Source organism: Lucilia cuprina, chromosome 3 (assembly GCF_022045245.1).
Source record: "Lucilia cuprina isolate Lc7/37 chromosome 3, ASM2204524v1, whole genome shotgun sequence".
Classification (NCBI taxonomy): Eukaryota; Metazoa; Arthropoda; class Insecta; order Diptera; family Calliphoridae; genus Lucilia; species Lucilia cuprina.
In genome coordinates this window covers 11,043,786-11,058,457 of record NC_060951.1, presented here as the reverse complement: position 1 = coordinate 11,058,457, position 14,672 = coordinate 11,043,786, and the positions used below count along the sequence as shown (strand labels likewise).

Sequence of the window (14,672 nt, the reverse complement as noted above, 5' to 3'; positions counted from 1 at the left end):
TAGATAGATAGATAGATAGATAGATAGATAGATAGATAGATAGATAGATAGATAGATATATAGATAGATAGATAGATAGATAGATAGATAGATAGATAGATAGATAAAATCGTTTAATTCTAAGAATTAATAGAAAATTTTCTATTAATTCTCGATTTATAGAACATTTTTGAAAAATTCGAAATTTGTAAAAAATTTTCACTAAAGTCTCAATTCGTACAAAAATGTTTACAAGTACTTTATCAATTCATAAAACATTTCTCAATTTTTTAGAAGATTTTTTAATAAAATAATTAAAAATTTCGTTTTATAGATTATTTAATTTATACAAAATATTCAATAAATTATAGATTAATAATAGAATATAAACTTTTCTTTATTCTCTCAATTTGTGATAAATGTTCGTTTTTTTCGATAAATTCAGTTTTTTTTAAGTATTTAAGTAAAAATTAAACCACATTTTCATTTACGTCGAAAACTCACTATCTAACACCTTTAGTTTTAATTGATCTGCAATACACTTCTTAATTACAAAGTCATTAAGCGAAAACCAATGTAAATTTGAATTTAAGTAATAAATTAAAAAAAGCTGTCAATAAATTAGTGATACTCTAAAAAAAAAAAAAACAAATAAACAGAAAGCTCTTATTCAGTTCTATAATACTAGTTTAAAAATTCATGACATGAATAAGACATTTTTCACTGCCAAGATCCAGTAAATCATGGAAAGATTGTTTTTTTTTTAGTTTGAAAATGTGTGTGCATTGATTTGTGAACTCATGACTGATCTTTAAATAATAAAAATTGTTGTTAGACGAAAGAAAAAAAAAAGAAAACAAGACACATTATTTTCTTGTAAAAGTTTATTTAATTTGAAAGCAGATAAAAAAAGCTAAATCACGTTTTAGCAGAGGCGTCACGCCTGCGTATTCACACCACGCACTTACATACTTTATAAATGTTTTTATTTTTTTCAAAAAAACAGAAAATGTTTTAAGAATTTTTGTGAATTTTTTTCATATGCTTTTTGTTAAACATGATTAGATTTCAAAATATATTTTACTACAATTGTTTATTTGTTGCTTGTACCATGTCTGCTATTGACATTGATTAATTAATTGCTGATTTTTATTTTCTGTAGAGGGGGAGAAAAACACCATTCTGTTTTTTTTTAAGTTTGAAATACAAAACGAATTAGACAATTAAAATTGTAATTTATATTTCATATGTTCATCTTAAATATTTGTTAAAATTGTTTTTATCACATTCTATTTATTTTCATTTCTTTTCAGATTATTGCTTACATCAACAAGATTTATTGGAATTTTATTTAAATAAAATTTGTATATTTATTAAAAAAATATTATTAAATAAAAATTATATATTTGTGTAATATAAAATAAAAAAAAAACTTTACTTCAAAATCCCCAATTTTTTAAATAACACACAGTTCAAAATGTTTAGTCCGGATTATGAGAAACGTATTTTGAAACATTGTAGTCCAGTGGCTAGAAATCTATTTAATTCATTTGAAGCTGCTTCTACAACATCATCGCTGGATCGATTTATACCTTGCAGGTAAGTTTTTACTTTACATGTTTTACTTTAAATTTTTTTCTACGTGTCTTTAACCATTATTCTACTGTATAATAGTTCAATGTACCCGTTGGTTTTTCTGTATAAACATAAATGAAATTATATTTATTTTTATCCACACGATAACTTTGCTGGTTTTGTTGTGTTAAGTGTTCTTGTGTTTTCTGTTTATTATTATTTTCAATTGTAAATCTTTCTTTCATCTTTATAGTTTGTGCTACTCGCGGTCGTTGGTAATACTAACGCTATAATTTGTAACGCTCTGCTGATTAAATATTTCATTAGATTTGTCTTATCTCTTTAGGTTTTTTTAATTTCGTTTTTTCTTCTAATTTTTAACATTATTTAGTTGAAAAAAATAATAAACCAGGTTTAATATCTTTAAAACTTTTGAAAGAGAAAAAAGCAATATTAATGATCCCAGCAAAAACTTGCATTAAAAGTGCAAAAACTTGCACTTCACACTTTCACACTTTAGGTATGTAAAGTTTCATCCGTGTTTATACGTTTGGTATAAAACAAAAACAATGCAAGATGGAAACAGCTGTTTCACTTTTTTGTATATGTGTACACAAGAATACATCCCTGATCTAATGCGACCTGCTTGTTTTTTGAATCATTTCAAAAAATGAAGAGAGCAATACGTCTGCCAAATTTTTCATTTGTTTTCTCTCTCAATGTGTGATGGTTTCATTACATATTGCGTTTAGACGAACCCATCCGTACTCTTCTACGCAAAATTTTGACAGATCATATTACTTGTGTGATTTACACAATACTATTTTAAGTCATTATATAAACCTGATAGTGATATTGGAGGGTATTACTTCTCTTATTATGTTCGCATGTGCGCATGTTTGTTGTACTCAAGTTCCTGAAGACATTATTTACTTTTAGCATCAAAGTATTTGTTTTTATGTCAATTATATAAATAAAAGTCTATCTAAGAAATTAAACATTTAAATGTTGTACTTTTTGGAAGTTCAAAATTTGACGAAATGACATTTTTATAACATCCACTAGAATTTAACGTCTGAAAAGCCTACATTTTCATAGTGGTATGTAGACAAATCGGTCCAGAAATATAAAAACACTCTGTAATACAAATTTGAGTATTTATCGATAAAGATGTCACATATGATTCGTAGTTTTGCCTCAAAGGCAAATAGCTTGCCTCACAAGAAATCCGTGTTATTAATATGTTATTATCTGGTCTATCAGCCGCATAAAAATCTTAACTTGGAAGTTTTGAATGGACTCTAAGTACATAAGTTTCATCATCGATCACACAACAAATGTTTTTGTTTTACATAACCTCAATTATTTTGCAAGTTATTTAACGAATTAATTTGAAACTTTCTGAACTTCATACAACTTTAACCTTTAGATTTGGCTCTGTGTACAAATGTATTTGGCGCTCTTCGAAACAGTTGTTCGATATTATTTCAATATCGCGTTCCAGCGACAATTGTATCTACGCTCCGGAACGACCCGATTCTCATTTGGCCAAAGATTGTCAACTCAGCAACAGCTGTATCAAACGGAAGCTTTTTCCTCAGGGAAGAACATTCAATTACAGCCAACCTGTTACAACAACAAAAACCAAGCGGCTCGGAATCACTTTCAGAGTCGATTTAACTATGTCCGTCCGTCTGTCTGTCTTTATGTCAATGTTAAGCTTGTGCACACGGCGCAGGTCGCACAGTTCAAAATAATTTTATGAAATTTGTCACATACGTTTCAAGAACAAATCATATTGAAAACGATTTAAATCGTTTCATAATTTCGCCTAGGCCTAAAAGCCGTATCCTCCCTGAATAAGGCTTTTTTTGAGTTCATAATTATGTGAAATGTTTTAATGAACCCTATCGCCAATTATCACTTCACGTGAAATATGTTCCCTTTTTCACTTTTTTTCGTTCAATAACTTTATTGTCGTGAAAAAAATTCCCCTGTTTTTTAAATTTGTTAATGGAATTTTGTAAACATTGAACAGCTGTTCCATGCAAAATCAACTATTGTGAATGAATTGTTTACAACAAGTTCACGATAGCAATATTCCGTTCGAGGGAATTGAAAATTTAAAGAGAACAATATTTTCACTTCTATTGGCGATAGGGGTGAATATGTCAAAGCCCATATCTATCGCTATCCCAATTAAGACCTCTTGCAGAAAGTCTCTTCTTTTGCATTAGAAAACAAATTAAATGCTTTATTATATAATATTGATCTATATTTTTAACATACACACTGGTGTAGGGAACCATATGGTCGGCCATAACCGACTTTACATTTATTCTTGTTATACCCTTCACCTTCGTGAGAACGATGTATATAAGTTTGTCATTCCGTTTGTAATTTCTATAATATAATTTTCCGACCCCATAAAGTATATATATTCTGGATCCTTATAGGTACCGGAGTTAATTATGCCATGTCCGTCTGTGTGTTTGTTGAAATCAGTTTTTAGAGGACCCCAGATATCAGCGAGATCCAAAACTTCAATAATTCTGTTAGACAGCAAAATCGGTCCATAAATAACGGAGTTATGAGCAAAAATCCAAGAAAACCTATGAAAATTTCATCAAAAATTGAGTTTTTTTTATTTATGCTCAAACAGAAATTGCAAAAAAACAAAAAACATAATCATACGGTAAATTTTGTTATTTGTACTCTTGTTTATAAACACAAGGCAGAGCGTGAGCATCAGAGCAAGAGTAGCAGAGCGAGAGCAGCACTAGTGTGTTGTTATTGGCTAGAAACATGAAATTAAGTATGTGGAGCCTGGCTTAAGTAAGAAGCAATAAAAGGGAACTTTTTGGTACTTTTTCGTTTTTCCAAAGGTACTTCTTGAATATTTTATAATATTGAACCTAGGAACATGAAATGAAGTACGTAGATTCGGAATTAGATGAGAACACATAAAAGGGAAACTTTTGGTACTTTTTTCGTTTTTCAAAAGGTACTTTTTGAACCCGGATTAGACAAGAACAATTCAGTGGAGATTTTTTGGTACTTTTTCGTTCTGCAAAAGATATTTTTTTGAATTTTCTATAATATTGAATTTACAAAACATTAAACCGGAAAAAGTGAACTTTTTGGTACTTTTTTGTTTTTTATAACTTACTTTTTGAATTTTCTGTAATATTGAATCTAGAAATATGAAACTGGGTATGTAGAGTCTGAATTAGTTGATAACCCTTCTTGGTACTGACGCCATGGTAAAGGGTATATAAGATCCGGCAAAGCCGAATATAGAACTCTTACTTGTTTTTACATATAATTTCTTTAAATGTTAAAATTTTTCCAGATATTTACTTTTATAACAATTTTAATTACAAATTCAAACTTCCATGATTTTATGAGGTTTCTAAGACGAGAGAGAAAAAAAATAATAGCAGACTGTCTGGCTTCATGACTCAATGAACTGAGTGTTAACAATGCAAGGAATAATAGTTTGTTGTTTGTAAGTTTTTTTTTCTTTCACCACCGCTACTTTTAAATCACTTGTGCGTGACGTTGTTAGGTTTTCTTTTTCAAAATTGTAATTAAACAAAAGCATAAATTACATAAATACAAATATAAAATAATAATAATAAAAAAATAAATATGCAAATTAGTTAAAACAGGTATATACAAATAAAACAATACATACTAAAATACTGAGGTGTTTTACTTCAAATGGGCGCGTGTTTAAAAAAAGTCACATATACAATTCTTAAAAAACAATACAACACACACACATGTTCTTTAAAAACCGCAAATTTTTCAAAATAAAAAATTAACACTCATAAACGGAAGTTGACACTATGGTTTCAATAAACAAAATTTAAATATCAATTTTTTTTGTTTGTTTGTTTGTGAGCCCTTAAACAGGTGAAGGCAAAACGAAAGAACAATTTTGTAAATATTGCAATAAAATTTATAAATTTCCCTTTAAATACATTTTACATATGAAAATGTTTAAACAAAAACTGTTAATATTTATTTAAAATAATTTGCCCACCTTAACAATATTGACAAATTTGTTGTTTTTGTTGCTAGCTGTCTTTTAATAAATTGCAAATTCAGCATTAGTTTTACTGCACATTTAGCATTATATATTTAATTTGTTATATTTATTTGTTAATAATTTTGCACGTTTTTATTGTGAATTTCAATTTTGTATAATTCGCAATTATTTTTTGCACATTAAGTTCACATTACCTTGCAAATGCAGGCAAGGTTGTCAGTTTAGTCATATTCGTCTGTACAGTTTGCATTATTTTATTATGATTTCTAATAAACCATAAATTACATTTTATTTAACAAGGTTTTCTAATAATAAAAATAATAATTAAATATTCTAAATGCACATATTTTTGCAAAGTTAAAATAATATATATTTTTTTTAAACATTAAGTGACTTTGGTAAAGTTTTTTTTTTTAAAATTTAGAAAATTTTATTAACTTATAAGTGCATTGCAGTCTAGATTCTCATGATCAATATTACCAAATTTTAGAATAAAATCCTTTAAAAATCATATATTGTCCCTTATTTTTTCATTTTTGTTCTCTTAAGGAGTGAGTTAGGAAAAACTCATCGTTGGTTTAACTTTTTTGAACACGTAAGCTTAAAAACCTTTGTCAGATATTATCATTTCTAAATATTTATTACCAACTATTACTTCAGTCCTTATGACTTCTTGAAGTATACCTAGGCCTCTATCGGGTCTGTTGTGCGCCAGTGCCTCAGCAGAAAATCGAACCCAACACCTTTAGTCTACCAGACTGGAACACTAACCTCTAACCCAGCGGAGGCCAATAAATTTCACACAATTTCAAAAGCTATTAAGCCTGAATCGAAAAAAATAAACAACTGAGATCATTTGTTCAAAGTGCCATTGCTGTGCTTATGTTGTATAAAGTTCAGATAATTTCAGATTAATTCAGTAAATAACTTAGAACCAAAAAAAAAATTAAGTCAAATTTCATATAAAATACACTTGTTGTGGGATAGATGATGAAACTCATGAACTGGTAGTTTTCTCACAACTTTTGGGTCAATATTTTTATGGGACTGATGTATGAGCTGGTATTCAAGAACAATACAGGAAAAAATAACAAACAAAATTCCCAAAAATGTTTCTTTTGTGGTCTATCCTATCTCTTGTGCTTTACCTATCTCTAAACGGCTCAGAATGTGGTATTCAAACAAAAATGATAATTTTCTACTCCCGAGAGAAAAATCCCTTGTGAATATTATAAAATTGTTATTCCGATGAATTCTTTAATATTTATACTAGTGATACCCGGTCCGCGTTGCAGGCATTTGATTGAATATGTTGACTGTTTTCGCGGTTTAGGTATGACGGATTGAAAATTCAAACTTTACGGGAATTTGTCATATTGCGTGCAGTTTATTAATTACGAACAAACATTACCCTTTTTTTATATCTACAAAAAAGGTTTTTTTATCTTTTTACCATTGGAGAAGAAAGTTTCTTTCTAAATGTTCTCATTTACTGTAGACCATATAATATTAAAGAAATTTCAAATAGTACCATATTAGGAATGAAAAAGTATCACTATGAATTATACATCTTTACGAATATTTGAACACTTCGAGTTCACGCATCTTCGACAGATGCTTTCATATCTGAATTAGTAATTCGGTACACGAGTCACACTTAACTGATGGTGTAACAAATGTTTTCATCGAAGGCTCCAAGAGAAGTGGAAGAGTGGGTGGTGGATTTTACATTGAAAGATTTAGAATCAATCTGCCTGTAAAGTGCAGAGATATCAGCTATTAAACGAGTGATATATGTATATATACGGACATCAATTTTGCGATCAAAAGTCAAGCGGATTTCTCTACGACATCTAGGTTAACCGAAGAATGCCGGGTATTATTTGAATGGACATAGTAATTGTCAGCGAAACTGTATAGAAAAAATAAAATCGACGCATTTACTGGTATCTCTCTCTTATTAACTGTACTGCTACTGGTTAAGACTGAACTATATGAATTGGCTCAAGTCATATGGTTCAGAGAAACCACTGTCTCAATTCGTGGTCAATTTGGCCTCCTTACGATGCTCAAGCTTGTATCAGTCATAACGGGGCATTGTACTATTGACAATCACGCCAGAAAAATGGGTCTCGAATATAACGACTACTGTACAAGTCGTAATATTCGTTGCCCATAATTCAATGAAAGCTGAGAACAATACTTCGGCCTTGCTGCTTCATCTTATTTGGATAAGCTTTCTGGGACGTCGGATATGGGATAAAGAATATCCTAAATTCTGTAAATTAAGATCTGGAAGTAGAAAGCAATAAACAAATGAACTCGTAGGACCACTAGAGTAACACACCTAAACCTACTCCTTATAAGCCATTATTATGCTCATTTTTATAAATTTTATAATTTTTATTAACTATTTTTAAACATTATACATTTTCCATTCATAATCTAATGTCTAAAAATGTTTCATTTCTTTTTTTTTTGTTTGTTCCAGGGCAAATAATAATTGGCAAACAAATTTCGCTTCAATAAACAAATCAAATGAAAATTCACCACAGACTAGTAAAAAACAAAGAGATTGCGGCGAAACGGTTCGTGATAGTTTAGCGTATTCATGTCTATTAAAAAATGAATTATTGGGCACGGCCATTGAGGATGTAAAGGCCGTTAGTGATGAACGTAATGAAAATGCATACACACCCGCTGCCAAAAGAAGTTTATTTAAATATCAATCACCTACGAAACAGGTAAGTCAATATTTTGTTTTGTTTGTTTTTTTTAATTAGTCACTTAAAATAAATATTTATGTGAATTGCTACAACATCCGCTTTTACGAAACGGAAATGATTACATACTTTTCCAGCATTTTTAAAATTGCTTCAAAATTTCAAAATATCAATATTAATTAAAAATTCATTTTTCGTTTATGTTTAAAACTAAAAAGTTATCGTTTAGGTAAAAAAATTTAATTGCAATTCTTAATTTATTTTAATCTTTTCATATTTTCCATTTCAATGTGTCCATGTCGTGCCTTATTTGTTGTCGTTTTTCATGGTACAATCAAATATTTTCTTTTAAGTCTGAGACTGCTTAAAATAAATCAAGTGTTTTTTTATAAACTTCTATTAGAGTTTTAGTGTATGATGATGTGCTGTTGCATGTGCTGCTTAATATGTACAAGATTTTTTAATCATAAATTACTCAATTCTCGTGCAACATTTTGGTGTCTATGAGCTTATCTGTTTTTTAGTTTTAAACATTTAATTTATGCAATTTTCTCTTTTCATATAGAATTATATTTAATTTAATATGTAGTTCTATGCAGTAGGTTTTTGTGTTTAATCAGTTTTTTTTTATTAAATATTACGTTCGTGTCTAGAAAATGTTTAAATATTAATATATATTTTTTGAGGAAAACATGAAAATTGTCTGCATAGAAATTATTATTTTCATAACATGAAAAAGAGCTTCATTTTGGGTTACCAGTTTAATATGAACTTAAACTAAAGTTTAGATAAAAAAAATTGTTATAGGATTTGTACTTTACAATATGCGATATGAAAAATGTTTATTAAATTCTAGATAAATTACTTTATTACTATATTATAGTTTACACCTTCATTTGTTTACACACCCCATAGGTTAATGTAGGCTTAGGTTTAGAGGAGTTATGTACTGCTCGGAGACCATAAATAAGGTCCATTGAGTGTGAAGACCAAAAGATAGAGTATGAAAATCAAAAGATAGAGAAAACACTAGAAGAAAATATAAAGATCATAAGTAGAGAGGAGAAAGGAATAAAAACAGGTCAATTCCCTGGATGTTTTGACGAATTGATGCTCTAAGAAAGAATTGTAAGAGAATCTGAGTCTCTCTCTCTTCTATTAAACCCAGTCTAAGAAATTACTAATAAAACCTAGAAGACTTCGTTCCACAATTTCCCTCCAGTTTGTCATTGAATCTATTTCCAAGTTATTTCAACCTGAGATCCTGTATTCTAGTAGAGTGGAAAATGATGATTTACATCAGGTTTTGGCCATAAGGTCCTTGATATTTTTCAATCATTTCTACTATTCTGTTACTGTTTAATAGTGTCGGTCTTAAATCAATCAGTATAGACAGATGGGTAGTTTCACTTTTCTATCCCTCTCATCTATCTCAAGACTCTAACCTAATCTACCGTATCTTTATTACCATGCACATTTCAGGGTCTAGGCATTCAAAAACATTGCTACTATCTACAACTAGGCGTATGACCAGACTAATGCTCTAAGAGCAGCTTGACTACTTACATAAATTATCACAACCGACCTTAGATCGATATGATTTCAAATCAATTGTTTCGCTTTGCATTTCGCAAGGATTTTTACTAGAAAGACATAACATTCGTCAGGGAGTTTATATTAGCATCAACGAAATATGGACGGGAGCACAAAATTAATATTTGTTAATATAAGTTGTTTTTACTGGGGTTCACAGACCTTTCCCGATAATATCGGTTCATTCCGGTACGTAAAACCGGCTGTCGCGGAATGTATACGAGGAGATCAGACGAAGATATATACAAGTGAATAATATATAATCGCATTTTTGATGTGATTAAGATGTAGTTTGGGAAGTATAACAGCATTCTCTTTCTAGCCTCCATTGACTCAGCTTAATATCGGTTGAAAATTGTAAAAAAAATTCGAAATACACTTGTATTTAATTTTATTACACCTGCTTCATTTTTGTATACATATCTTTTAACTTCATAAATCTAGTTTCTTTAGAACACTGACCTTTTTTTATAAAATAAAAAGAAATGATTCTATTGTCATTTATTTCCATAAAGAGTTAAACTGGTTTTAGCTACAAAACCTCTAAATAAAATGCAGTGTGTTAATAAAATGTGACGTACATAACGTAGGTAATGTAGTTATGTATTTATTGTATGTAAACACTTAAATACATATGTATAGACATTTGTACATACATACATACACGTGTTGAGAAATTTATTTTCTCTTTATGTATTTGGTTCTTATTTTTATAACTTGTTTTCCACCATTTTTGTATTTGTTTGCTTTTCATTTTCTACGAGATCTAACATTTTAGCTACTACCGTTAGTTTTGTTAAGCAAAACAAAAGAAAACATGAATGAGCAGTTTCTTTAAAGAAAGAAAATATAATGGAAAATAAAGTCAATAACCAGAATTATTGTTTATTTGAGAAGACATACTCAGACGAAGAAGAAGACCAACATAAATGTGGTTGTTTGCTTGTCTTCTATATCGTGTGAAAAGTTAAAAAGTGATTGACTTTTATTCTATCCAGTACAAGTATTTTCGTAATATTAAAAGATTTCATTTAAATTAATTTCTTTTTATCATTATATTTTTATATGTGATAGTTTTGTTATCAACATATAGTTTTTATAAAATAAAAATGATTGATGTATTCTAACATTTCCTTCTTTCTTTCTTTAATTTTTTTTTTATTAATTTTACATTATAAACTTTCTTTATAATATTGTCGAGTATTGCATATAAAAACTCAATTGGTTTTGAAGTCGTCTGCGTGGTTCATAGTCTGTAAAATTTAAATTTTTTATAATAAAGTTTTTTTTGGTTGCAGTATTAAGTACGAGTATTAATCGTTTATCATCAATCATGCGTTTAAAGTGGTTCATTAAACTGACTTTTTGAACATTTGTTAGAATATATTATTACTATTATTAATTCCAATAAAATAACAAAACCCAAAACTATTTATTCAAATTAAAGAGTTTTTATATTTTAAAATATGCAAACCCCTATTTATAGGTCCTTTTTTTTGAATATTTAAACAATTTATCAGTGTCAATAGTTTATGTGCCATTTACCTATTTTTTTAGCTCTGGCATTTTGCTTATACACAGAGAGAAACATAAGTTATTAATTCTTATTAACTTTAACACAAATTGACTTTCTAGTCTAGTGCTGAGAAGAGAGTTAAAAATTGGTCAAAGCTCTATAAAATTGATTTGTATACTGTCCTTAGTGTAGACTGGTCGACTCTCAATTTAGTCGAGAGTCGAATAGTGGTTGATTCTCAATAATGTTGTCTTCTGAATTGTAGACAGGGCGAATTAAACTTTTCTAGAATTGACCGGTTGATTACTACTAGTGTTCTTTCTTACTATATATGACTGATTATTTCTTACTGCAGTTGACTAAAAGCTAACTGTTTATCTATCACTAGAGTTGTCTGAACGACATATTCTCAAATTAGATCTGACTCGTAAAAACAAATTAAGAGTTAATTTTTCGACTTCCACTAGAGTTTATTGATCTGATATCATTAAAGTCGAAACGTCAACTGTGAATAAAGTTAAGTTACGTTGACTGATCGACATTGACTAGGTGACTATATATATGGCTGATTATTTCTTACTGCAGTTGACTAAAAGCTAACTGTTTATCTATCACTAGAGTTGTCTGAACGACATATTCTCAAACTAGATATGACTCGTAAAAACAAATTAAGAGTTAATTTTTCCATTTCCACTAGAGTTTATTGATCTGATATCATTAAAGTCGAAACGTCAACTGTGAATAAAGTTAAGTAACGTTGACTGATCGACATTGACTAGGTGACTATGCGTAGTTTTCTAGTTGACTCTAAATAGAGTTGACGGGTTGAGTCTAACTTATGTTGATTTGTCGGCACTGTTTATAGTTGTCGGTTCGACTCTAACTTATGTTTGCTAGCCGACTATAACCTGAAATAACTAGTATTGTATTACTGGAGTTGATTTGACTTACTCTATCTGTCTCATGGCACATGTTTAGATGTGGTCACATGCCTGCTCTGGTTTGGTTCAGCTTTAGTCGTGGCTGGCCTGACCTGTATGTGGTTGGTATGTTTACGCCGCAAACTCTTTTCTAGGGTAGTCAGAGTCGCAGGATCCCTAGATTCTAGCGATCTGACATACCGGAGAGAACGTTTGTAGCCTGCCAACCTTTTCCGTTCATCCTGTTCCGTGTCCTGTCCTTCGTTTGTCTGTTTTTGGTTTCCCTTAACAGAGTTTCTCTTTGCAGGGTCTCCTTTTACAGGGTCATGGGCCTCCGGATTTTGTCCGTTTTTCTCTGCGTTTTGCGTCTCAGAGGACACCATGCGCGGGACCTCTATATCAGTCTCATAAAGATTTAAATCTTTCAGACCTGAGAGGTTGTTGTCACTGTCGTCCGAGGTTACTCTCTCATGTCTAGTAAGAAACTTGTCCGTTTTGTCTATCCCTGTGGCATTTTCGATTACCAGACCTGGGGTACTTGTCCGTTTCGTCGCAGTCACAGTAACTCCAGTGGCACTATGACCTGTGGCTTCCACCTGAGTACTCACGTTACCCTTGGAGATTTTAGCAAACTCGACCATGAACACAGGGGGGATGTTTGGCAGTTTATACCTCTACCACATGTGTGAAAAAAAAAACACTGCCGCTGCTCTGGAGTCACACGCAGAATGCCGCTCAATATTAGTCAGACGCACCCTGGATTTTGTTACGACCAAAAACATTCAGACTGACTGAACCAGATTGTACCTTCTAGTCGCCTTTAACATAGAGAACAGACGCTAGAAAAGTACGGTTATGTTGCCTAGGTAACCCAAATCACAGTCGCCCTAACTAAGGGAACAGACGCTACCAATTTGAGGTCGTGATCGCTAGGCGACCGAAGATGGTCATTACCTCACAGCGGCTTTTAACATAGTGGACAGACGTCGTGAGGTATGGGGAGGGTAGTTCTTAGTTCATATGTTTAGGATGCTTAAGCCTCTACGCCGTGCTCAAACACTAAAGATGACTACCAGCAGCAGAGGAGTTGGTTAGTTTATTCTCACTGAAGTCGATTGCTCAAATTTGAATTTGACTGCTCGCTGGTTATTTAAAGATACTAAACTAAAAGAAAGGTTACTTGGGGACTATAAGTAGAGTAAAATATAGAATTGACTGATAGACATTGTCAAGTAGACTTTGAGAAGAATTGACTGAAAAGAGTTGACTGGACGTCTTCAACAAGACTTGACAAACCGTGTTTGACTAAAGTTGACCGTTCGCTACTGGCTACAATTGTCTGGTCAACTATGCCTATATTTAATGTATTCTCTTTTGAGTTGATTTTTTTTGTAGTTGACTGATCACTTTGTACTTTGTACATATACTTATTGACTACACGCTATATTACTGGTGATATATAAGGTAACTAATTTATTTATTTTAGCTTGGTTTAAGAAGATATACTCAATTCTATTTTTTGAATGTATTACTTGTGTTTTCCATTTCAAAAAATATTCAATAATATTAAACAAATATTTTTATATATAATGAGCACATTGTCATGAAAAAACGAATTTATTTTTATTAAATAAATATTATTCATTTAAACAAAAGACCATAAAAAGTTAAATATATGAAGGTATATTTATATTGATTCAAGTGTCACTTTACTGTCAGTTGACCTCACTGAAGTAGTTGCCAAACATATTCACACAAAAATCAAATACAATATAAAGTAATTAATAGTTTTTGTTATAACAAAAACAAACAAACTTTCTTCATACAAATCATAAATACACATCAATTATTTACTATTATTATTTCAATATAATTTTTCAACAATTCAATAGAAAACAAAACGTTGCTCAGTTTTTTTTTAACCCTAGCTAGAGTACTTGATGCTTTTTTGTTTATTTTTATTAAGAAATTAAGAATATTTTTATTTATTTAAGTGTTAAATGTGGGCTCTGTCATTATTCGACATATTTCAAAAATTTTATTTGATTTCTTTTGTTAAAATATTATCACATACAAAATTTTTGAAATTTAAAATAAAGAAATATCTGATAAAATTTCAAAAAACAACAACAATGATGAAAGCGGCAAAAACTTAAAACATTTTATTACAAAAATATTTTTAAACATTTATCAAATTTTATTTTGTTTATCTATAAAATTTAATCATCTGTTTAAGCATGTGCCAAAGTCATTACTCTGGTGGTGGTGGTACTGATGTTCTTTTTATTTTTCTTTTGATTATTTCATTATAA

General features: G+C 30.1%; 1 protein-coding gene across 1 annotated transcript in view; it reads left to right on the top strand.

The window, feature by feature from the left end:
- LOC111688958 (fizzy-related protein homolog) overlaps positions 1-14,672 on the top strand; it is a 53,264-nt gene that overhangs the window by 13,498 nt on the left and 25,094 nt on the right. The window contains exons 2-3 of the mRNA XM_046946584.1: positions 1,293-1,578; positions 8,100-8,352. Of these exons, the coding sequence (XP_046802540.1) occupies positions 1,457-1,578; positions 8,100-8,352 (375 nt within the window). The 5' untranslated portion in view covers positions 1,293-1,456. The remainder of the gene's footprint in view (positions 1-1,292; positions 1,579-8,099; positions 8,353-14,672) is intronic.